Source organism: Oryctolagus cuniculus, chromosome 15 (genome assembly GCF_051225735.1).
Source record: "Oryctolagus cuniculus isolate XC-2025 breed Fujian yellow rabbit chromosome 15, ASM5122573v1, whole genome shotgun sequence".
NCBI lineage: Eukaryota > Metazoa > Chordata > Mammalia > Lagomorpha > Leporidae > Oryctolagus > Oryctolagus cuniculus.
This window is the reverse complement of record NC_142881.1, coordinates 26705497-26728680: the sequence shown is the minus strand read 5'-3', so window position 1 is coordinate 26728680 and position 23184 is coordinate 26705497. Positions and strand designations below refer to the sequence as shown.

General features: G+C 42.2%; 1 protein-coding gene across 37 annotated transcripts in view; it reads right to left on the bottom strand.

The window, feature by feature from the left end:
• NT5C2 (5'-nucleotidase, cytosolic II) overlaps window positions 1-23184 on the bottom strand; it is a 178681-nt gene that overhangs the window by 52276 nt on the left and 103221 nt on the right. For 3 of the 37 annotated variants that reach the window (XM_070057285.2, XM_070057289.2, XM_070057287.2), the window contains exon 1: window positions 10374-10645. The exons of 25 other annotated variants lie outside the window; for them this stretch is intronic. In XM_070057285.2, coding sequence (XP_069913386.1) covers window positions 10374-10387 — 14 coding nt within the window. In that variant the 5' untranslated portion in view covers window positions 10388-10645. Of the gene's footprint in view, window positions 1-10373; window positions 10671-23184 lie in introns of those variants that run through there. 9 more of the 37 variants (XM_089314385.1, XM_089314377.1, XM_089314387.1 and 6 more) reach the window with 6 other exon arrangements.

Sequence of the window (23184 nt, the reverse complement as noted above, 5' to 3'; positions counted from 1 at the left end):
ACCCAGATAGAGTTTCCAGCTTCTGATTTTGGACTGACCCAGCACCAGTTGTTAAGGCATTTGAGGAGAGAACCAGAAAATGGCAGATCATCTCTCTCTCCTTTCTCTCTTTCAAATTAAAAACTAGCAATAATGGAGTTGGACTTGTGGCACAGCATATTAAGCTATGGCGTGGGGTGCCTGCAGCCCATATGGGAGTGCCTGATTTGAGTCATGGCTACTCCACACTTCAGAACAAACTGGGGAGGCAATAGAGGATGGTCCAGGTACTTGGGTACCTGTCACCTAAGTGGTATACCTGGATGGAGCTCCTGGCTTTAGGCTTCAGCCTGGCCTAGCTCTGGCTGTTGTAGGCATTTGGGAAGTGAATCAACAAATGGAAGATAACTCTTCCCCCTCTCTCAAATAAAATAAATCTTTAATTTTCTTTTTGTCTGAGGAATATCCTCAGGAGGGATACACTTTGTTTATTACACTGTGCCAGAAGAACAGCAGCCTGTGCTTTTCAAATCTAAACAACATTAAGTGTTATTGGGAGCCGGCACTGTGGTGAGGTGGGTAAAGCCGCCGCCTGCAGTGCCAGCATCCCATACGGTTACCAGTTCAAGTCCCGGCTGCTCCACTTCCAATCCAGCTCTCTGCTTTGGCCTGGGATAGCAGTAGAAGATGGCCCCAAGTCCTTGGGCCCCTGCCCCTGTGTGGGAGACCTGGAAGAAGCTCCTGGCTCCTGGCTCCAGGCTCCAGATCCACACAGCTCTGACTGTTGTGGCAAACTGGGGAGTGAACCAACAGATGAAGACACACACACACACACACACACACACACACACCCGCCTCTCCTTCTCTGAGTAACTCTTTAAAAAATATGTGTTATCATTTGTAAAATAAAACAAATTCAGGCCTGCATTATGGTGCAGCCAGTTAAGCTACTGCCGAAGAATCAGCATCCCATGTGGGCACTGGTTCAAGACCCAGCTGTTCCACTTCTGACCCAGCGCCCTGCTAATATTCCTGGGAAAGCAGTAGAGGATGGCCCAAGTGCTTGGGCTCCTGCATCCACATGGGAAACCCAGAAGAAGCTCTGAGCTCCTGGCTTTGACCTGGCACAGTCTGGGCTGTTGTAGCCATCTGGGGAGTGAATCAATATATGGAAGACCTCTTTCTTGCTCTTTCTGTCTTTCCCTCTCTCTGTAACTCCACCTTTCAAATAAATAAAAAAGTAAATAAACCCATAAAAATTATTTATAATACTCATTTGATACACTCAATATAAAAAGTTCCAAAGGAAGTCAGTATGAAGGCATATATATAGAACAAAATTTAAGATAATTTAGACTTAAGACACTACCAATTTTAAAACATTTTTTAAAGATTTTATTTCTTTATATGAGAGGCAGAGTTACAGAGAGAGGGAAAGAGAGAAAGGTCTTCCTTCCATTGGTTTACTCCCCAAATGGCTGCAACAGCCAGAACCGTGCTGATCTGAAGCCAGGAGCCAGGAGCCAGGAGCTTCTTCCCGGTCTCCCATGTAGGTGCAGGGGCCCAAGCATCTGGGCCATCTTCTACTGCTTTTCCAGGCCATAGCAGAGAGCTAGATTGGAAGAGGAGCCGGGACTAGAACCGGCACCCATATGGGATGCTGGTGCCATGGGCAGAGGATTAACCTATTGCACCATGGTGCCACCCAATTTTAAAACTTACCCATATTATTTACAAGTTAGAAAGAGGGAGAGGGTAGAAGACAAAGAACAGTCAGAGCTTGGTACAGGGTTCCACATAAAGCTGGAATATTGATAGATCTTTCATCTACTGGTTCACTCCTCAAATAGCCTCAATAGCTGAGTCTGAAGCCAAAAGCCAGGAATTTCTACCAGGTCTCTGATGTGGTAGAAGGCTCAAGGGCCCAAGGACTTGGGCCATCCTCCACTGCTTTCCCAGGTGCATTACCAGGGAACTGCATCAGAAGTAGCTAGAACTTGACAACCAGCACCTGATGGGATGCTGGTGTCACAGCAAAGGGCTTTATCTGCTACACCACAATGGCAGCCCCAGTTCTTTTATTTCTAAGTATTCCACTATATAGATATTATCATAATTTATATCCACTCAGTTAATGGGCATTTGGATTGCTTCTGGTTTTTTAAGAATTTATTTATTTGAAAGACAGAGTTACAGAGGAAAAAGGGAGGGAGGGAGGAAAGGAGAGAGGAGGGAAAGATAGATCAATCTCCCATCTGCTGATTTATGCCCCAAATGGCTGCCACGACTGGAGCTGAGCCAATCTGAAGCCAGGAGCCAGGAGCTTCTTCCAGGTCTCCCATGTAGATCCAGGGGCCCAAGCACTTGTGCCCCTGCTGCTTTCTCAGGCACATTAGCAGGGTACTGGATTGGAAGTAGAGCAGCCAGGACTCGAACCAGCTCCCGTATGGGATGCCAGTACTGCAGGACAGGGCTTTAACCTGTTGTACCACACTGCCGGCCCGGATTGTTTCTGGTTCTTAACTTATAAATAATGCTGCTACGAAGAGTCATACATAAAAGTACATCAAAAATTTGTGAAAATAGGAATAAAAGTTGCTTGTTTTGGTGCCAAAAAATTGAAATTAATAATACATCTTCCATGAACTTTTTGAAAACTCCTCCATTTTCAAAGTTTTTGGCACCAAAATAAAGTTATCTTTTATTTCCACTTCTCCACAAACTATTATTTTTAAAAAATTTTTATTTTTTTCCCACTTTATTTGAAAGGCAGAGAGACAGAGAAACAGAAATCTTCCATCTGCTGGTAAACTCCCCAAAAGTCTGCAAAAGGCAGGGTTAAACCAGGAGCCCATAATGCCATCCAGGTCTCCCACATGGTTGGCGAGGATTCAAGTATTTAAGCTATCACCTGCTGCCTTCCAGGGTACACATTTGCAGGAAGCTGGATCAGAAGTGGTATAGCTGGACACAAACCATTTTCTTCATCGCATCCCAATGGGGACTTCAGCCATTATGCCAAATGCCCACACCAAGCTTTCTGAAGTACCCTCATAGAAATCTATGGGGGCACATCCTTCATTTCTCAGGTAAATATCAAAAAAATTAAATTACTTGGGTCATATAGTTGGTGTATGTTTAAAAAGACTCTGCTTCAGTCTCCTCCTTTGCACTCTCATCAGTAAAACATTACAGTTCCAGTCACTCCATATTGTCGGCGGTTTTCATTTTAGCTCCTATACTGTGTGTGTGGTGGTAACTCTTGTGCTTTTAATTTCTACTTTCCCAATGACTGATGAGAGTGTCTTTTCAAGTGCTTATCTGCTGCATCTTATTCTGTGAAGTACCTATTCAAATCCTGTTAAGATTTATTTACTTATTTCAAAGTCAGAGGTGCAGAGAAGAAAGACAGACAGAGAGATCTTCCATCAACTGGGTTCACTCCCCAGGTGACCACAGCAGCTGAGTTAAGCCAGGTCGAAGCCAGGAGGTTTATGTGGATCTCTCACATGGGTGCAGGGGACCAAGCACTTGGGCCAAAAGCTTTTGTTACTTTTCCAGGCACATTAACAGGGAGCTGGATCACAACTGGAGCAGCTGGGAGTCAAACCAGTGCTACAAACAGATTAACCCGCTGTGCCAATGTTGGCTCCAATTCAAAAAAAATTTTTTTTTTTTGGGGGACAGGCAGAGTGGACAGTGAGAGAAAAAGAGAGAGAGAGAGAGAGAGAGAGAGAAAGGTCTTCCTTTGCCGTTGGTTCACCCCCCAAGTGACCACTACGGCTGGCGTATTGCAACTGGGCACTGTGCCGATCCGAAGCCAGGAGCCAGGTCCTTCCTCCTGGTCTCCCATGCAGGTGCAGGGCCCAAGCATTTGGGCCACCCTCCACTGCACTCCCGGGCCACAGCAGAGAGCTCGACTGGAAGAGGAGCAACCGGGACAGAATCCAGCGCCCTGACCGGGACTAGAACCCGGGGTGCCGGCGCCACAGGCGGAGGATTAGCCTAGTGAGCTGCAGTGCCGACCTCAAATCTTTTTAAATAAAAAAAGACTTATTTATTTGAAAGACAGAGTTACACAGAAAGAGGGAAAAGATAGAGAGAGATATTCCATTTACTGGTTCACTCCCCAGATGGCCTCAATGCCAACAACTGGCCCAGGTTAAAGCAAGGAACCTAAAACTTCATCCTTGTCTCTCACTTGGATGGCAGAGACCAAAGTACTTGAACCATTTCCTGCTGCTTTCCCAAGCACATTAGCAGGAAGCTAGATCAGAACTGGGGACTCAAACCAGTGCTCATATGGGATGCCAGCATAACAAGTGTTATCTTAACACAGTACATGATACCGGCCCCTCTATTCAAATCGTAAGTCCACTTTTAAACTGAGTTGTCTTCTTATTGTGTTCTAAGTTCTTCATGGGGCCAGCGCTGTGGTGTAGCAGGTTAAGCTGCCACCTGCAATGTCAACAGCCCAAATGGGTGCTGATTCGAGTCCTGGCTGCTCCACTTCCAATCCAGCTCCCTGCAAATGCACCTATGAAAGCAGCTGAGATTGGTCCAGGTACTTGGGCCCCTGTACCCACGTGAGAGATGCAGAAGCATTCTGGGCTTCGGCCTGGCTCAACCCCAGCTGCTGCGGCTACCTGGGGAGTGAACCAGTAGATGGAAGACCTCTCTCTCTCCCTGACTCTGCCTGTCACTCTGCCTTTCAAATACATTAATTTTTTTTTAAAGAAAGTTCTTTATGTATTCTGAATATGTCATTTATCAGATGTGGTCTGTGGCTTCACTTTTTTTTTTTTTTTTGCCAGGTAGACTTATAGACAGTAAGAGAGAGACAGAGAGAAAGGTCTTCTTCCGTTGGTTCACTCCCCTAATGGCCACTACGGCCGGTGCTGCGCCGATCTGAAGCCAGGAGCTGGGTGCTTCCTCTCAGTCTCCTATGCGGGTACAGGGCCCAAGCACTTGGGCCATCCTCTGCTGCCCTCCCGGGCCACAGCAGAGAGTTGGACTGGAAGAGGAGCAACTGGGACTAGTACCCGGCGCTCCAACCGGGACTAGAACCTGGGGTGCCAGTACCGCGGGTGGAGGATTAGCCAAGTGAGCCGCGGCGCCAGCCCGGTCTGTGGCTTCACTTCTTATTTTCTTAATAATATCTTTCAAAAAGCTGAGGTTTTTATTTTCATTTTGATGAAGCCAAATTTATCAATTCTGTCTTTGCTTTTATTTATTTTGCCTAAGAAATCTTTACCTAATTAGAGAGTTGGCATTGTGGTGCAGCAAGTTAAGCCAAGCCAGTTTAAGTCCTGGTTGCTTGGTTTTTAATCCAGTTCCCTGCTAATGACCCTGGGAAAGCAGCAGAGGATGATCCAAAGGCATGGGGCCCTTTACCCATGTGGAAGACCTGGATGGAATTTCAGGGTCTTGGCTTCAGCCTGGCCCAGCCCTAGCCACCGAGGCTATTTGGAGGATGAACCAGCAGATGGAACATCTCTGTCTCTCTTTTTTCCTCTGTAATTGTACCTTTTATTTTTTTTTTAATTTTTTTTTTTTTTGACAGGCAGAGTGGACAGTGAGAGAGAGAGAGACAGAGAGAAAGGTCTTCCTTTGCCGTTGGTTCACCCTCCAATGGCCGCCGCGGCCAGCGCGCTGCGGCCGGCGCACCACGCTGATCCGATGGCAGGAGCCAGGTACTTGGTCTCCCATGGGGTGCAGGGCTCAAGGACTTGGGCCATCCTCCACTGCACTCCCTGGCCACAGCAGAGAGCTGGCCTGGAAGAGGGGCAACCGGGACAGAATCCGGCGCCCCGACCGGGACTAGAACCCGGTGTGCTGGCGCCGCAAGGCGGAGGATTAGCCTATGGGGCCGCGGCGCCGGTCTGTAATTGTACCTTTTAAATAAATAAATAAATCTTTAAAAAAATAAAGAAGGCCGGCGCCGCGGCTCACTAGGCTAATCCTCCGCCTAGCGGCGCCGGCACACCAGGTTCTAGTCCCGGTCGGGGTGCCGGATTCTGTCCCGGTTGCCCCTCTTCCAGGCCAGCTCTCTGCTGTGGCCAGGGAGTGCAGTGGAGGATGGCCCAAGTCCTTGAGCCCTGCACCCCATGGGAGACCAGGAAAAGCACCTGGCTCCTGGCTCCTGCCATCGGATCAGCGCGGTGCGCCGGCCGCAGCGCGCCGGCCGCGGCGGCCATTGGAGGGTGAACCAACGGCAAAGGAAGACCTTTCTCTCTGTCTCTCTCTCTCACTGTCCACTCTGCCTGTCAAAAAAAAATAAATAAATAAATAAATAAAGAAAGAAATCTTGGCGGCCGGCGCCGCAGCTCACTAGACTAATCCTCCGCCTGCAGCGCCGGCACCTGAGGTTCTAGTCCCGGTTGAGGCACCAGATTCTGTCGTGGTTGCTCCTTTTCCAGTCCCAGGAGTGCAGTAGAGGATGGCCCAAGTGCTTGGGCCCTGCACCCGCATGAGAGACCAGGAGGAAACACCTGGCTCCTGGCTTCAGATTGGTGTAGCACGCTGGCCATAGCAGCCATTTTGGGGGGTGAACCAACAGAAAAAGGAAGACCTTTCTTTCTGTCTCTCTCTCTCACTAACTCTGCCTGTCAAATAAAATAAAATAAAATAAAATAAAATAAAATAAAATAAAATAAAATAAAATAAAATAAATCTTTAGCTAATAGAAGATGACAAAGATTATATTTAGGCCTATGATCTAGTTTGTGCTTTTATTTTTTAATTTTTTTCAAAGATTTATTATTTGAAAGACAGAGTTACAGAGAGGCAGTGTCAGGGAGATAGAGAGAGATCTTCCATATGCTGGTTCACTCCCCAAATGGCCACAGTGGCCAGAGCTGGGATGATTCAAAGCCAGGAGCCAAGAGCTTTTTCTGGGTCTCCCACGGGGGTGCACGGGCCCAAGGACCTGGACTATCATCTACTACCTTCCCAGGCCATAGCAGAGAGCTTGATTGGAAGTGGAGCAACCAGGACTTGAACCAGCGCCCATGTGGTATGCTGGCACTGCAAGCAGCAGCTTTATCCGCTACACCACAGCACCAGGCCCCAGTCTATGCTTTTGTATGTGGTTTGAATTACAGGTCAAGGTTCATTTTTTTCCTCTATGAATATTCAGTTGTTCCAGCATATCCTTTAAAAACTAATCTCAGGGTCAGTGTTGTGGCATATAGGCAAAGCCACTGCCCAAGACAATGTCAGCCCTTACAGATGCCCATTCATGTCCTGGCTGCTCTACTTCCAATCCAGCCCCTTGCTAATGGCCTGGGAAAAGCAGTGGAATATGGCCCAAGTTGTTTGGGCTCCTCTGCCATCCAGTTCTTGGCTTTCGCCTGGCCCAGTCTTGGCAGTTGCAGCCATCTGAGGAGTTAACCAGTGAATGGAAGGGCTCTCCCTTTCTCAGTAACTCTGATTTTCAAATAATTAAGTTAATTTTTTAAAAAACCAAAATACTAATTTCTCACCATTGAATTACCATGTCTTCACTGTTGAAAATCAATTATCTATACATGTGTAGGTCTATCAGTTTCTTATTTGGCTCCATGGTGTTTATGTCTCACCTTACATTGATATTACACTGTGGGGCCAGTGATGTGGCACAGTGTTTAGGTTAAAGCCTTTGGCCTGCAGCACCGGCACCCCCTATATGGGTGCAGGTTCAAGTTCCAGCTGCTCTACTTCCATTTGAGCTCTCTGCCATGGGTTGGGAAAGCAGCAGAGGATGGCCCAAGTCCTTGAACCCTTGTACCCACAAGGGAGACCGGGAAGAAGCTGCTGGCTCCCAGCTTCAGATCAGCTCAGTTCCACCCATTGCAGCCACTTGGGAAGTGAACCAGAGGATGGAAGACCTGTCTCTCTGTAACTCTTTCAAATAAACATAGTAAATGTTAAAAAATAATACATTATCTTCATTACCAGAGGTTTAAATAAGGCTCAAATACAAGTACAATCACACATTACTAAACAACAGGATACATTCTGAGAAATGTGTCATTGGGCAACAGTCACTGTCCTAACATAATAGAAAGGGACTTACACAAACCTAGATGGTAAAAAGTGTATCGCACAAGAGACATAGTAAACATGACATGTATGAGGCTGCTGCCAGCATAATGTGACATGTTACTCTATAGTACTTTTTTTTAAATAAATAGACTTATATGTTGAAATAATGATAAAAAGTAAAGTACAATACACAAACCAGTAACAGTTATCTACAGTCATTATCAAGTATGCACTATACATACTTGTATGTGTAATACCTTATACACTTACAGCACAGTAAGTCTGTTTACACTAGCATTACCACAAACACATTAATGAATGTCTTGAACAATGACATTATGATGCTACAGAGGCAACAGTTTTTCAGTTCCATATAATTTTACAGGACTACCGTCATAATATGCAGTCTACCACTGACTGAAACTATTATGTAGCACGTAACTGTATAACTTTTGTTGATTTAACAAGTCTCTTCCTATTACTAATAGGGAATCCTCTCACAGATATCAAATGATAAGAAACTGTACTAAATGTCAAAATACCACACATGAAAAGGGTGAATGAGGGGCTGGCGCTGTGGCGCAGCGGGTTAATGCCCTGGCCTGAAGTGCCGGCATCCCATATGGGTGCCGTTTCAAGCACCAGCTCTCTTCTTCCGATCCAGCTCTCTGCTATGACCTGGGAAAGCAGTAGAAGATGGCCCAGGTCCTTGGGCTCCTGCACCCACGTGGGAGAACTTGAAGAGGCTCCTGGCTTCGGATTGGCGCAGCTCTGGCCACTGAGGCCAATTACGGAGTGAACTATTGGATGGAGGACCTCCCTCCCTCCCTCCCCCCCTCCTTCTCTCTCCCGCTCCTCTCTCTGTGTAACTCTTGACTTGCAAACAAATAAATAAACCTTTAAAAAAAAAAAAAAAAGGTGAGTATAAAACTTCTTTTCATCCCAAAGCACAAAAATTATCTAAGATAGCAGAGAACAAAAGCTAATTAATTTCACATATATAATCTATGTACTTCAAATGTACTTGCTTATTATCAGTATAGAAATTTTCCCCAGGACCCCTAGAGACAAACCTAAAAGAGTATTTTAGCTCATGTAGTGTCTTTCAGCTTATATAGGTCCCTCTAACTTTCTCTTTCCAACTAACCAATTTTAACACATGCTTTGCCATGGAGGGGAATTAGCAATAATTAATTGCCAAGAATTTACATCTAGAAATATAGTTCATCTTAAATCTACAATCCAGTTTTATAAACAACCATAGTACAAGACTGACAAATATTCCTGCATCTGTGGAAATCCGTATCATAAAAATTGTTTGACATCAGCCAATTTGTAACCAGCACAAAAGGAATTGAAAACTTTTAAAAACCTTAAGACGCAGTCCTTTCATAACTCTCACATTTAAAAGAAACCTTAAAATTCTAATGACGTTAAATCATGAGAAGTCTAAAAACTATACAGAATTGTTTATATACCTGATTCTTCTTTATTCAATAATGAGATTTAAGAATAGCAGTAAAGTGAGCCCAATTTTACTTTGTTCATAATCAATATGACTGAATTAAAATAAATAAATTATAAACACAAGGCTCTGGAACAACTTCAAAATTTCTTATAGAATTAAAGAAGTAGAAAAATAATAGTTTCCAGAAAATCAAAATTAAAATTTTATTATATTCTAAAAGGTTTTTAAAGAGAGATCTATGTCCTATTTAATCAAAGGGATTATCCTCTCTAAAATTAACCAGGTTTAGTTAAGTTTAAAACCTAGAAATGGAATACCAATAGTATGAAGTCCCTATCACCTATAATAATCACAAAAAGACAATCAACAATTCAGACTCTCAAATGTGAGAGAAAATAATGTAAAATCAACTGAAACCTAGCAGAGAACTACTTTATTCTGCACAGGAAAGAGAAATAAGGATTTTTCTGCCTACATTGACCAGAAAGAAAAGTCAGAGGCCGCTTTTCACTTAATCTTTCCAGACCACTTCCCAAAGGTAAATTATTTTTAAGTGCCTTTGAATTTTTAAACTTTACCCAATTATTTGATAAACCACCACTGTTTGCTTCTAATCTTTATAAACACATTCTACCAAAAAATGTTCACCACAGAGTAAACACGGCAGTTACATCTTAACTAAATTTCTACTATCCATCTTCAGTGCTACCTTTCAGAACAGCTATAGTAATTTTACAACAGATTACACGTGAGACTCTGTAAGCTTTGGGTTGAATTTCTTTCAATCTGTTTCTCCCCTCACCCTTGAACTGGTAGCACTGCTTACTAATCTTCCAGTTCACTCAGATAATACCTCTTTCACTAAGAAAAACGAGGGCGAAAGAATAATAAACTCACTTACCCTTCCTTAGACATTCTCAAAGATCTGCTTCCTCTGGATGAGAATACAGGATCAACAAACAAGCTCTACTGATCTCTTGAGAACTGTAGCTCATTTGTTAAAGCACAGAGAACTCAGGCCCCGAGAGGCCCAACAAATTCAGGCACAATGCCGAACCCTAACTAGGCAGTATCTCAGTGGCTATATCCTCAGCTTTAAATACTTAAAAACCTAATAATAGAAAAAAACACACACAGAGACCAGGAAAAATAACTAATGGCATGAACTATTTAAGACTGTCCAGTTAAGAAAGGAGACAATCCAAACAAGCAAGTTCCCGTAAGAGTAATCGTTCCTGGCAAACATAAAAAGGCAAATTTACCCCCTAATGAGGCCCTCCAACAGTACACAATGTGAGTTTCACAGAATGAATAGCCCTAGCTGGTTAAAATCATTTTTAGTTTACTCTGGGGGGAAAAATCCAGGATAATTTCATGTTTTAATGATCAGTTTAGTTATTTCCTCCCTTAGAAAATGAACAATGTGAACTATAAGAGAAGGAAGTATTTATGTGTTGATCACATTACCAGAGGAAACTAACGTGTATTTCCACACTGAGGTTTTTTTCTGATTTCATTAACTGCTTTTAAGGAAAACATCTGCGTCCAGAAATATTTCATTCATTTGCCTAAAAATTTGAGTTCTTGTGAGATATTTTATATTACCCCAAACATATGAGGGGAACATTCTAAAAATTAATTCCAAATCTCAAAGCAAACTGAGGTTTGAAAGAAAAACATCTGCAACATTCCTGCTTCCTGACCAATATAGTGCATAGGGATTATCCAACAGGGGAAGAAATAAACAATCCTACTAGAGTCTAAGGACACTGAGATAGCCAGTTAAGTCCTTCCAATGGTGATTCAAGTTAAAAAACAAGTTATATACATCTTAAAGAAATGCTATTTGAATTTTTAAAAATTTTCTCTTTTTAAATATTATCTAAATATCTTACCATAAAGGTTTCTATAATTGTTAAAATGTTTAAATAGTCACCAAGTAAATAAAAGCACCATTAAATACAATAAATTCAAAGCAAAATTACTTTCAGTTTTCTTAGAAAAGCAGCATTATATAAAAATGGAAAGCGAATGAGAACTGGAATGAGTAGATTTAAATCTCACCTCCCTCACTTTCTAGCTTTGGAAATTAAATTACCTAACTTAAGACTGAGATTTTTTTAAATCTATAGAACAGAGAGAATATCTGGTAAGACTGTTGTCTGGAATATGTAAGTACTCAAAGAACTATGGTATCTTAACGGTGTCAAACACTACCTCCCTAACATATCTCTTGGGAAATACTTTGTTAAAAATCCGAATCTAAAATTTCATGAATACGATGGGCTTTCATTGACTATCCTCAAATCACATTCCATAAATGCAAGAATACAAACTGATTATGGAAAAATGATCTAACCCTTTAGGGTGCCAACTTCCCATGGATTCCCTGGATTTTCAGCTCGTGGCATCACAGGCTCAGTGTGGAAGAAATAAATCTAATTACTATTTTAAGACTTTGCTATTATGCAAAGAGTAAAAAAGACAAAAATTACTGAGCAGAGGATACTCGTGCAAAAGGAATTGTCTGAAAATGACTAGCCCTTTCAAACTCCACACACATATTCAACAAATATTATTGAATGTCTTTGTGTCAAGTACCAGTAACACAAAAGTAAACAAGAATTTCAAGAAATTCAAAAATCTGGTGGATTTTTTAATGAGGCCCATCCAAAAACAATTATAAAATAGTATATAATTGTAGCATTAAGATTTGCACAAAAGACAAGTGCATCTATATTATTCTCCTAAGTCTTTTTTAGAAGGGAGTTGCATTGGAAGTGCAGCTCTGCTTGCAATCCAGCTCCCTGCTAATGTGCCTGGGAAGGCAGTGGAGAATGGCACAAGTATCTGGGCCCCTGCCACCCATGTGGAGACAAGGATGGAGTTCTTGGCTTTTTCAGCCTGGCCCAGACCTGGTTGGGGAATCAACCAGCAGATTAAAGATTCTCTCTCTCTCTGTCTCTCCCCCCCGAACCCCCCACCCCACCTTTTAAATAATTAGATAAAAAAACCAAAGCAAAATTTGACACTCTGTTATATAAGCTCTTTATATATCTATTATCTCATTTAATTCTGGCACTAACTCTATGAAGTAGAAATTATCCCAGTTTCACAGACAATAAGTTTACAAGAAGTCTAGCACTGTGGCGTAGCAGGTTAAGCCTCCGCCTGTCATGTGGGCATCTCATATGGGTGCTGGTTCAAATTCCAGCTATTCTACTTCTGATCCAGCTCTCTGCTGGTGGTCTGGGAAAGCAGTGGAGGATGGCCCAGGTGCTTTGGCCCCTGCACTCATGTGGGAGACCAGGATGGGAGACTTGGAAGAAGCTCCTGCCTTCGGCCTGGCCCAGTTCCAGCAGTTGTAGTCATCAGGCAGTGGACCAGTAAATGAAAGCCCTCCACATCCTACTCTTCTCTCAATCCCCGTCTGTAACTCTGCCTCTCAAATAAATAAGTCTACAAATTTTTTAAAGAGTTAAATATTATGATTCTAAAGAATTCAAACAGAAAAATCCAAAATGCTAATCCTGGGCCCAATCCTGTAACAACCGTACTAACAGAATTAGCAGGTATCAGGCCGGCGCCGCAGCTCACTAGGCACATCGGGTTCTAGTTCTGGTCGAGGCGCCGGATTCTGTCCCGGTTGCCCCTCTTCCAGGCCAGCTCTCTGCTGTGGCCAGGGAGTGCAGTGGAGGATGGCCCAAGTACTTGGGCCCTGCACCCCATGGGAGACCAGGAGAAGTACCTGGCTCCTGCCATCGGATCAGCGCGGTGCGCCGGCCACAGCACACCGGCCGTGGCGGCTGTTGGAGGGTGAACCAATGGCAAAAGGAAGACCTTTCTCTCTGTCTCTCTCTCTCACTGTCCACTCTGCCTGTCAAAAAAAAAAAAAAAAAAAAAAAAAAAAAGAATTAGCAGGTATTAATCAGGTTGAGGGAAAAAAAAGAGGGGCCTATTTGAAGCCAGGAGCCAGGAGCTTCTTTGGGTCTCCCACGTGGATGCAGGGGCCCAAAAACTTAGGCCATCCTCCACTGCCCTCCCAGGCCATACCAGAGAGCTGGATCGGAAGTAGAGCACCCAGGACCCGAACCGGTGCCAATATGGGATGGCACTGCAGACAGTGGCTTTATTCGCTATGCCACAGCACCGGCCCCAAAATATCTTTCTTTCTCTCTCTCTTTCTCTCTTCCTCTCTTCTCTCTCTCTCTGTGTCTTCCCCTCTCCTTGTAACTCTGCCTTTCAAACAAACAAAATAAATCTTGGAAGGAAGGGAGGAAGGGAGTGAGGGGCCTGGAAAACAATGAGTAAGATTAAAAGAAGAAGAAAACGAAGTCTAATACCTACCAACTTTCAAACAAATATGGGGGAGTTATATTTCTAATAAGCCTTTTGCAGTTTTGACTTTTGAAAACATAGTACTCATATATAAAAAATCAAATATGATAATTGTTATAATACAGGATGTAATATTATGCAATGTTACATACTGTTAAATAAAAGCATATCAGCAATAATGTAAAGAATAAAAACCACTTAACTGAAAGCAAATAAATGAACCTGATAACAATACATACTAATACCATAACTACATTATAAGTGGGAAAAACAAGAAAAATTAATCCAAGTAATTAAAAAAATCCTATTATTTGAAAAGATACTTTTAGTCTGTGCAGAGTAGGCTACAAGAACAGAAGAACTGAACAAACTGAACTTTTCTGGGTTTGGTTGGTACGGTATGGGTAAATCAATTCTGGAATTACTTTAAATATATTATTAGATTGAGAAGATAAGTACATTGATGCTATTTGGAGCCAGGGTTCTCATTGTGGATCAAAGGATTTACAAACATGAAATGGGTATGAAAAAGAAACCTTCTGGGACTGGCACTGTGGTGCAGTGGGTTAAAGCCCCAGCCTGCAGCACCAGCATCCCTTATGGGTGCCAGTTCGAGTCCCAGCTACTCCACTTCCAATCCAGCTCTCTGCTATGGCATGGGAGACCTGGAAGAAGCTCCTGGCTCCTGGCTTCAGATCAACCTAACTCCAGCTGTTGCAGTCATTTGGGGAGTGAATCAGCAAATGCAAGATCTCTCTCTTTCTCTCTATGCCTCTGCCTCTCTGTAACTCTGCCTTTCAAATAATAAAAATAAAAATATTTTTTAAAAATTGGTTCTTTGAAAACATCAACAAAATTGACACTTAGCCAGACTGATCAAGTATAAAACAGAGATTTAAATTACTAAAAATCAAGAATGAAAGCAAAGACACTGCTACTGATCATACAGAAATAAAAAATGGATAAAAGAGAATACCATAAACAATTATATCCTTGGGCATGCATTGTGGCACAGCAGATTAAGCCACTGCTCGGGAGACCAGCATCCTGGCTACTCCACTTCCAAGTCAGCTTCCCGCTAATGCACCTTGGAAGGTAGCAGATGATCATTAAAATACTTGCATCGCTGCCACCCACATGGGAGACCCAGACAGAGTTCTAGACTCCTTGTTTTAGCCTGGCCCAGCCCTGCCTGCTGCTGGCATTTAGGGAATGAACCAACAGTCAGAAGATATCCACCCCCCACCCCCGCCGTAACTTGGCCTTTCAAATCAACAAATAAATACATACTTTAAAAATTATATGCTAACATATTAGGTAACCAAGATGAAATGGATAAATACCTAGAATCACAAAGTGCCAACACTAATTAAAAAATAAATATTAAAACTAAAGATCTACACAAATGAAAACATTGATCCAGTAAACCAAAAAACTTCCAACAAAGAAAAGCAGAGAACTCACAGCTTCACTGTTAAATTTAATCAAAGGTCTGAAGAATTAACATCAATCTTTCTCAAACTCTTCCAGCAGAAAAGGGAAACTTCTCAAATCATTTTATGCAATTAGCATTATACCTGAATACCAAAGCAAAACATCACAAGAAAAGAGACATAAAACAACATTCCTATGTATTTAGATGCAAAATTCCTCCACAAAATACTAGTAAACCAATCTGAGTAAAAGGTTTATAACCATGACAAAGTGACATTTATTCCAGCAATGCAAGGCTGGTTCAAACTACAAAAATCAATCAACATAATGCATATTAGAAGGACAAAAAAACCAGGTACGCATTTGGCACAGCAGTTAAGATGCCGCTTGAGATACCCGCATCTCTTATTAGAGTGACTGGGTTCAGGTCCCAGATCTACTCTTAATATTGCCATCTGACCCAGACTGAATTCCTGGCTTTGGCCTGGCCCAGGACTGGCTGTTCCAAAAATTGGGAGAATGGAACAGTAGACAGAAGCTCTCTCTGTATTTCTACCTTTCGGATAAAAAAAAAATTTTAATTATTTCAATAGACACACAAAAAAATGTTTTTGAAAAAATTCAACATCCTCTTCTGATACAAGCATACAACAAATTACAAATAGACTGGAATTTCCTCAGGGTCAGCACCGTGGCTCACTTGGCTAATCCTCCGCCTGCAGCGCCAGCATCCCATATGGCACCGGGTTCTAGTCCCAGATGCTCCTCTTCCAGTCCAGCTCTCTGCTGTGGCCTAGGAAGGCAGTGGAGGATGGCCCAAGTGCTTGGGCCCTGCACCTGCATGGGAGACCAGGAGAAGCACCTGGCTCCTGGCTTTGAATCAGAGCGATGCGCTGGCCGCAGCGCGCCGGCCACAGAGGCCATTGGGGGGTGAACCAATGGAGAAGGAAGGCCTTTCTCTCTCTCTCTCTCTCACTATCCACTCTGCCTGTCCAAAAAAAAAAAAAAAAAAAAAAAAAAAAAAATTCTTGGGAATAAATTTAACAAAATAAGTGTTAATACCCATACAATGAAAATTATAAAAATATAAAGAGAAAAAAGCCTAAATAAACAAAAACACATTCTGTATTCAATGATCAGAAGGATAGAAATACACTTAAAATTGATATAAAGGGACCCCGCTGTAGCGTAGCAGACTAAGCCTCTACCTGTGGCGCTGGCATCTCATATGGGCACCGGTTCGTATCCAGGCTACTACTCTACCAATCCAGCTCTCAGGTTATTAAACTCTCAGAAGAAAACAGGAATAAATCACTGTGACTTTGAATTAAGTAATGGTTTCCTAAATATGACATCAAAAGAAAACAGAGAAATTGGACTTCATCAGTACTAAAACATTCCTGGGGACCACTATTGCAGTGTAATGGGTAAAGTTGCTGCCTGTGGTGCCAGTTTGAGTCCCAGTTACTCTGCTTCCAATGCAGTTCCCTACTATTGAGCCTGGGAAAGCAGCGGAAGATGGCCCAAACGCTTGGGCCTCTGCACCGACATAGCAGACTCAGAAGGAAGGTCCTGGCTCCTGGTTCTGCCTGGCCCAGTCCTGGCCATTGCAGCCATTTGGTGAGTGAACCAGCAGACAGAAGACTTGTCTCTAACTCTGCCTTTCAAATAAAGAAACAAATCTTTTAAAAAGGAAGAAAGAAAATAACTGCTTCAAAAGACACTACAAAGAAAGTAAAAAAGTAAACTCACAGAATGGGAGAATATTCAGGAAAATTTTATATCTGATAAAGATCTAGTACTCAGAATATAAAAAGAACTTTTTCAAAGGAATGACAGTCCAATTAAGAAATAGGAAAAAAATCAGAATAGACATTTCTCAAAAGACATGCAAATGGCTAATAAGAACAAGAAAAGATTCTTAATTTCATTAGTCACAGGAGAAATGAAATACCACTTCACACACACTAGGATGGCTATAATCAAAAAGACAAACAATATTAGAAGTAATGAGGATGGGGAAAAATTAAACTGTCATACAAAGCTAGAGGGAATGTAAAAGGATGCCCCTACACTGGAAAACAGTTTGTCACTTCTTCAATAAATTAAACACCAAGCTACTATGTAACACAACAAATTCTATCCCAAGATATATACCCGAAAGAAATGTTCACATAAAAATTACATGCAAATGTCCTATTTGTATTATTCATAATGATCAAAAGTGAAAACAACCTATGCTAAGCAACAGATGAATGGAAAACAAAATATTACATAGTCATCGAGAATATTATTCATCCATGAAAAGGAAATAGGTATTGATTTATACTACAACATGCATAAACCTTGAAAACATTATGCTAAGTGAAAGAAGCCAGACACAGAAGGCCACATATGTTAAGACTACGTATATATGAGATGTCCAGAACAGGGAATTCCACAGAGATAGAAAGAAGTGGTTCCCAAGGACTTGAGGGAAGAGTAACTGGAGAGTTAATCCCAGCAGGTAACCGGTTGGTTCCTTTTAGGCTGATGAAAATATTCCAGAATAAGACCATGGTAATGGTTATACAATCTTGTAAACATACCAAAAGGCACTGAACTGTACACTTTACTAGGGTGAATTTTATGCTATGGCTATTTAACAGATACTATTTGTGGCCCCCGAAGGTTTGTATGTTGCAGGCCTGGTGCCCAGGGTGGCAGTATCAGAAGGCAGTGGGACCTTTAAAATGTGAGGCCTAGTACCATGTCCTTTGGTGAGGGGGGAGGGGGCACTGCCCTCAGAAGAGAATTCTGGTCTCCCCAAGTGAGCTTTCTCAAGATTGAGTTGCTGTAAAAGCCTAAGACTAATCCCTGAGTAGTTTGTTCTCTGGCTTCTTGTTTGGCAATGTAATCTCTTCCTCCCCCGGAAGCTCACACCATATAGTGTGGGGCTCTCCCAGGAGCCAGCACAATGCTATTTAGACTTTGAATCTCCAGAATTATGAGATAAATAAATCTCTCTTCTTTGTGAAGTTAGCCTGACTCAGGCTCTTTGCTGTGATAACACAAAACAAATAATAGTATGTCAATAAAAAGTGATTTAAAATTCTTAAATTAGAAACATCTACTTACCAAAAGACTATTGAGAATAAAAAGCACAAATAGACTAGGAAAAGATAATTACAAATATATATAAAAATATTTCCACAAGGTATACAAAGATGTCCACATAAACAATTTCATGCAAATTCTCAAAGTAACATTATTCATAATGGCCAAAAAGTAGAAACAATTCAAACGCCCATCCACAGAAATAAAGTGTAGCATATTCATACAATGGAATATTATTTGGCAATAAAAAGTAATGGAGTAAAGACATGTTAAACCCAGGTAAAAAATATTACAAAAAATATTTTGCTAAGTCAAAGAAGCCAGACATAAAAGGCCACATCATATGACTACATTTGTATGAAGAGTCCATATTAATAATTCCACAGGTATAGAAAGTAAATTCATGGAGGCTGGCACTGTGGCAAAGCAGATTAAGTCATTGTCTGCAGTGCTGGCACCCCATATGGGTGCTGGTTATAGAGTTGTGGCTGCTCCACTTCTGATCCAGCTCCCTACTGATGCACCTGGGAAAGCTGTGGAAGGTGGCTCAAGTCCTTGGGCCCCTGTACCCACGTGTGACACTGTAGTGAAGCTCCTGGTTCCTGGCTTTGACCTGGCCCAGCGCTGGCCATCATTCATTTGGGAAGTGAGCCAGAGGATGGAAGATCTCTTTCTCTCTGCCTCACCCTCTAACTCTACCTTTCAAATAAATAAATCTTAAAAAAAAAAAAAAAAAAAGTAAGTAAATTCATGGTTACCAGAAGGTAGAGAGAAGAACATAGAGAATAACTACTAATGAGCATGAAGTTTCTTTTTGGACTGATGACAAAGTCTGGAATTAGACAATAATGATGGTTGCATGAGTTTGTTAATTTACTAAGAACTACTGAATCATATACTTCAATTTTATATTATATGAATTAAAGTTATTTTTAAAATACACAATGATTGTTCACAAATTGCAAGAAAAATGACAACACAATTGGCAAACAACATGAATAGGCAAAGTTACAAAAAAATTTAAAAATAGCTAGTTCACATATGAAGAGGTATTCAGCCTAATTATTCACCAGGACAATTCAAATTAAAACCAAAAGGAGGGGACTGGCCTGCGGCATAGCAGGTAAAAAGCCACTGCCTACAGTGCCAGCATCCCATATGGGCGCCGGTTCGAGTCCTAGCTACTCCACTTCTGATCCAGCTCTCTGCTATGGCCTGGGAAAGTAGTGGAAGATAACCCAAGTCCTTGGGCCCTTGCACCCATGTGGAAGACCCAAAAGAAACTCCTGGCTCCGGATTGGCCATTTGGGGAGTGAACTAGCAGATGGAAGACCTCCCTCTCTCTCTTTCTCTCTGCCTCTGCCTCTCTGTAACTCTGTCTTTCAAATAACTAAAAAATAAATCTTTAAGATACAAAATAAATCAAAATAAGATTTGAATAACAATATTAATTGAAAAAAACAAAAGGAGATACAAACAATAATCACTTTTAAATTAACTAAACAATTCAAAAGTTCAACACTGTAGGTTGGTGACATTGCTCTTATACAATGTAGGCAGAGCTGTAAATCAGAGTAACTGGGTGAACTATTTTGCAGTATCTATTAAAATCAAACATTTGTATATCCTACCCAACAGTTCCATTACTAAGTAGAAACCAATAGAAATGAGTGCATGTATTTACAAAAAGACATGTTCAAGAATGCCTGGTGCAGGAGACAAGATACCACTTAAGTAAGATGCGCCTGTTTCAAGTCCTGGATCCATGTCAAGCCCAGCTTCTGGCTAATGTATACCCTGGGAGGCAACAAGTATGGCTGAGCACAGACTAACTTTCAAGCTCCTGGCTTTGGCCTGGCCCAGTCCCAGCATTTGGGGAAAGAACCATCAAACGGGAGATCTTTTTCAAATAAATTAAAAAAGAGAGAAAAATTCTTTAAAAATTAAAGAGAATTTAATAGCACAATCTCTAAATAGTCACATTTTTCCTGAAGAAAAAAATACTGACTCCAACTTTTTTTAATGATTTATTTATTTATTTGAAAGGTAGAATGACAGAGACAGATAAAGATATCATTCATTTGCTGCTTCATTCCCCAAATGCCTCCAACAGCAAGTCTCCCACATAGGTAGTAAGGAACTTAAGTACTTCAGCCATCATCCACTGCTTCCCAGGTACATCAGCAGGTACAGCAGCTGGACTGTAAATAGAGTAGCTAGGACTCAAACTGGCACTATTCTAGAATGTGGGTATCCCAAGTGGTGGATTAACCCACTGCACTACAACACCTGCTCCTGACTCCAACTCTTCTTACGACACTAACATGATGATAACAGAATCTATTCAACAATTCAACAACCAGGCTTTCACAGTGGTACAACAGCTTGTGTTTAGCTTCAGTGAAAAGCTTTATGGCTTACTGGTAAAGGATGGCAAAGCCATGGATCCTAGCATCCTGAAGGGAGAGCCAGCAACAGGTAAAAGAAGACTGAAGCAGGGCTAGTTGTTGGCAACAGTCAAGTTGCATTTGAAAAAGCAGAAAATTCATCACCCAATCTTACTGGAAAACTAAAACCAAGGAAAATCACCAATCTACTATCAATCCTGACTAGAATTCTGAAAAAATGGGAACCAGAGGTTTGGACAAGAAATTTTCAGATATTATTCTGCAAGCATTTGCTTCTGGGGTACTTCCTCCAGAGACTGTGGAGCGCATGAGTTATATACACGTTTAAGGCATCCTGTTACATGGAACCTCAGATAAAGACTTTTTGTGGTAAGACTTTCCCGGCTAGACTGGCGATATATTGAATGCCAAGAGAGCCTAAAGTAGTCAATGGGCCTGCAATTCTTCACAAACGCGGGAGAATCACAGGTGAACATTCTTTGCTAATGCTGAAGAGGAGCAAAGGAGGCTTGTTGTTAAGGGAGCACGGCTGGTAGGGAGCATGGCAGTTCACTGATACTGCCATCAACTAGTCGCTGTCCATAGTTGATGAGGTAGAACATACTCTGGTTTTAAAGATTTATTTATCTGAAAGGCAGAGTTACAGAAAGAAAAATGGAGAGGAAGGAAGAGAGAGAGAGAGAGAAAGAGAGAGAGAGAATCTTCCATTTGCTAGTTCACTCCCCAAATGGCCACAACAGCCAGATATGTGCTAGGCTGAAGCCAGAAGCCAGAAGCCAGGAGTCTCACCCAGGTCTCCCATGTGGATGCAGAGGCCCAAGCACTTGGGTCATCCTCCACTGCTTTCTCAGGTGCATTAGCAGGGAGCTGGACTGGAAGTGGAACAACCAGGACTAAAACTGGCACCTATATGAGATGCTGGCACTGCAGGGAGTGACTTAACCCACTGTGCCATAGCGCCAGCCCCGGAGTACAGCATTTGAACAGCATCCCAGTCACTGGAATGACCAATGACCATCTGACAGTTGAGGCTCTCCTTCAACCTGGAAGACTGGAAGTTAATGGGAAGAATATGGGGTCAGGTATTTGCCCACATCCTTTATCAGAGTGCCTGGGTTAACATACCAATTCCAGTCTCAATTCCAGCTACCTCTAATGCACACCTTGGAATGAGTGGTGATGGCTCAAGTACTTGGGTTTCTGCAACCCTTGTAGGAAACCAAGATTCAGTTCAAGGCTCCTGGCTTTGGGCTGGCCCAGCTACATCTGTTGTGGACACTTGGACAGGGAACCAGTGATTGGATGATCTCTCTCAAAAATAAAAAAGAATTTAATTAAATTTAAAACAGAGGGTCCAGCACTGTGGTGTAGCAGGCAGAGCCACCGCCTGCAGCAGTGGCATCTCGGCTGTTCCGATCCAGCTCTGCTATGGCCTGGGAAAGCAGTAGAAGGTGGCCCAAGTTCTTGGGCCCCTACACCTGCATAGGAGACCTGGAAGAAGCTCCTGGCTCCAGATCAGCTCAGCTCCAGCTGTTGTGGCCATTTGGGGAATGAACCAGCAGATGAAAGATCTCTCTCCTCTCTCTCTCTCTCTGCCTCTCTCTAACTCTGCCATTCAAATAAAATAAATCTTTTTTTTAAAATTATCAGTTATTTATTTAAAATAGCAGTATATTTAGCTTAATGACAGAAGTAAAAAGCCAAATGATGCAGCACAGGAAGATAAACATCCCATGTTCTCACTCCCATATGAAACTAAAAAAGTTGATCTCATTGAAGAATAGAGTAGAATAGTGGTCCCTAACAGAAGAAATGGTAAATGTTTAAGGAAACAGAATCATCAGTTACCCTAATTTAATCATCATATGTGTTATACATGTATTGAATTATCACACTGTATCCTATAAACACGTATAACTGTTATATATCAATTTTTTTAAATAAACAAATGCTATTCATGTGACATCTGCAAGTACTTGGGAAAGAAATTAAAGTTTATCAAATAGAAAGTTTTAATCTGCATATAACCTGAAACTTGCTTTTACTTTAAGGCTAAAAAAATTATAAACATTTCCTTTTTTAAAAAAAGATTTATTTATTTATTTATCCAAAGGCAGAACCACGGAGAGGCAGAGGCAGAGGCAGCGAGAGAGAGGGAGAGAGAGGGAGAGAGAGGGAGAGAGAGGGAGAGAGAGCGAGAGAGAGGGAGAGAGAGCGAGAGCGAGCGAGAGAAAGCGAGAGCGAGAGAGAGGTGAAGGGGAGGGAGAAGGGGAAGGGGAAGGGGAGGGGGAAGGGGAAGGGGAGGGGGGCGGGGGAGGGGGAGGTCTTCCATCTGTTGGTTCACTCCCCAGATTGCCACAACGGCCGGAGCAGTGCCAATCCGAAGCCAGGAGCCTCCTCCATGTCTCCCATGAAGGTGCAGGGGCCCAAGCACCC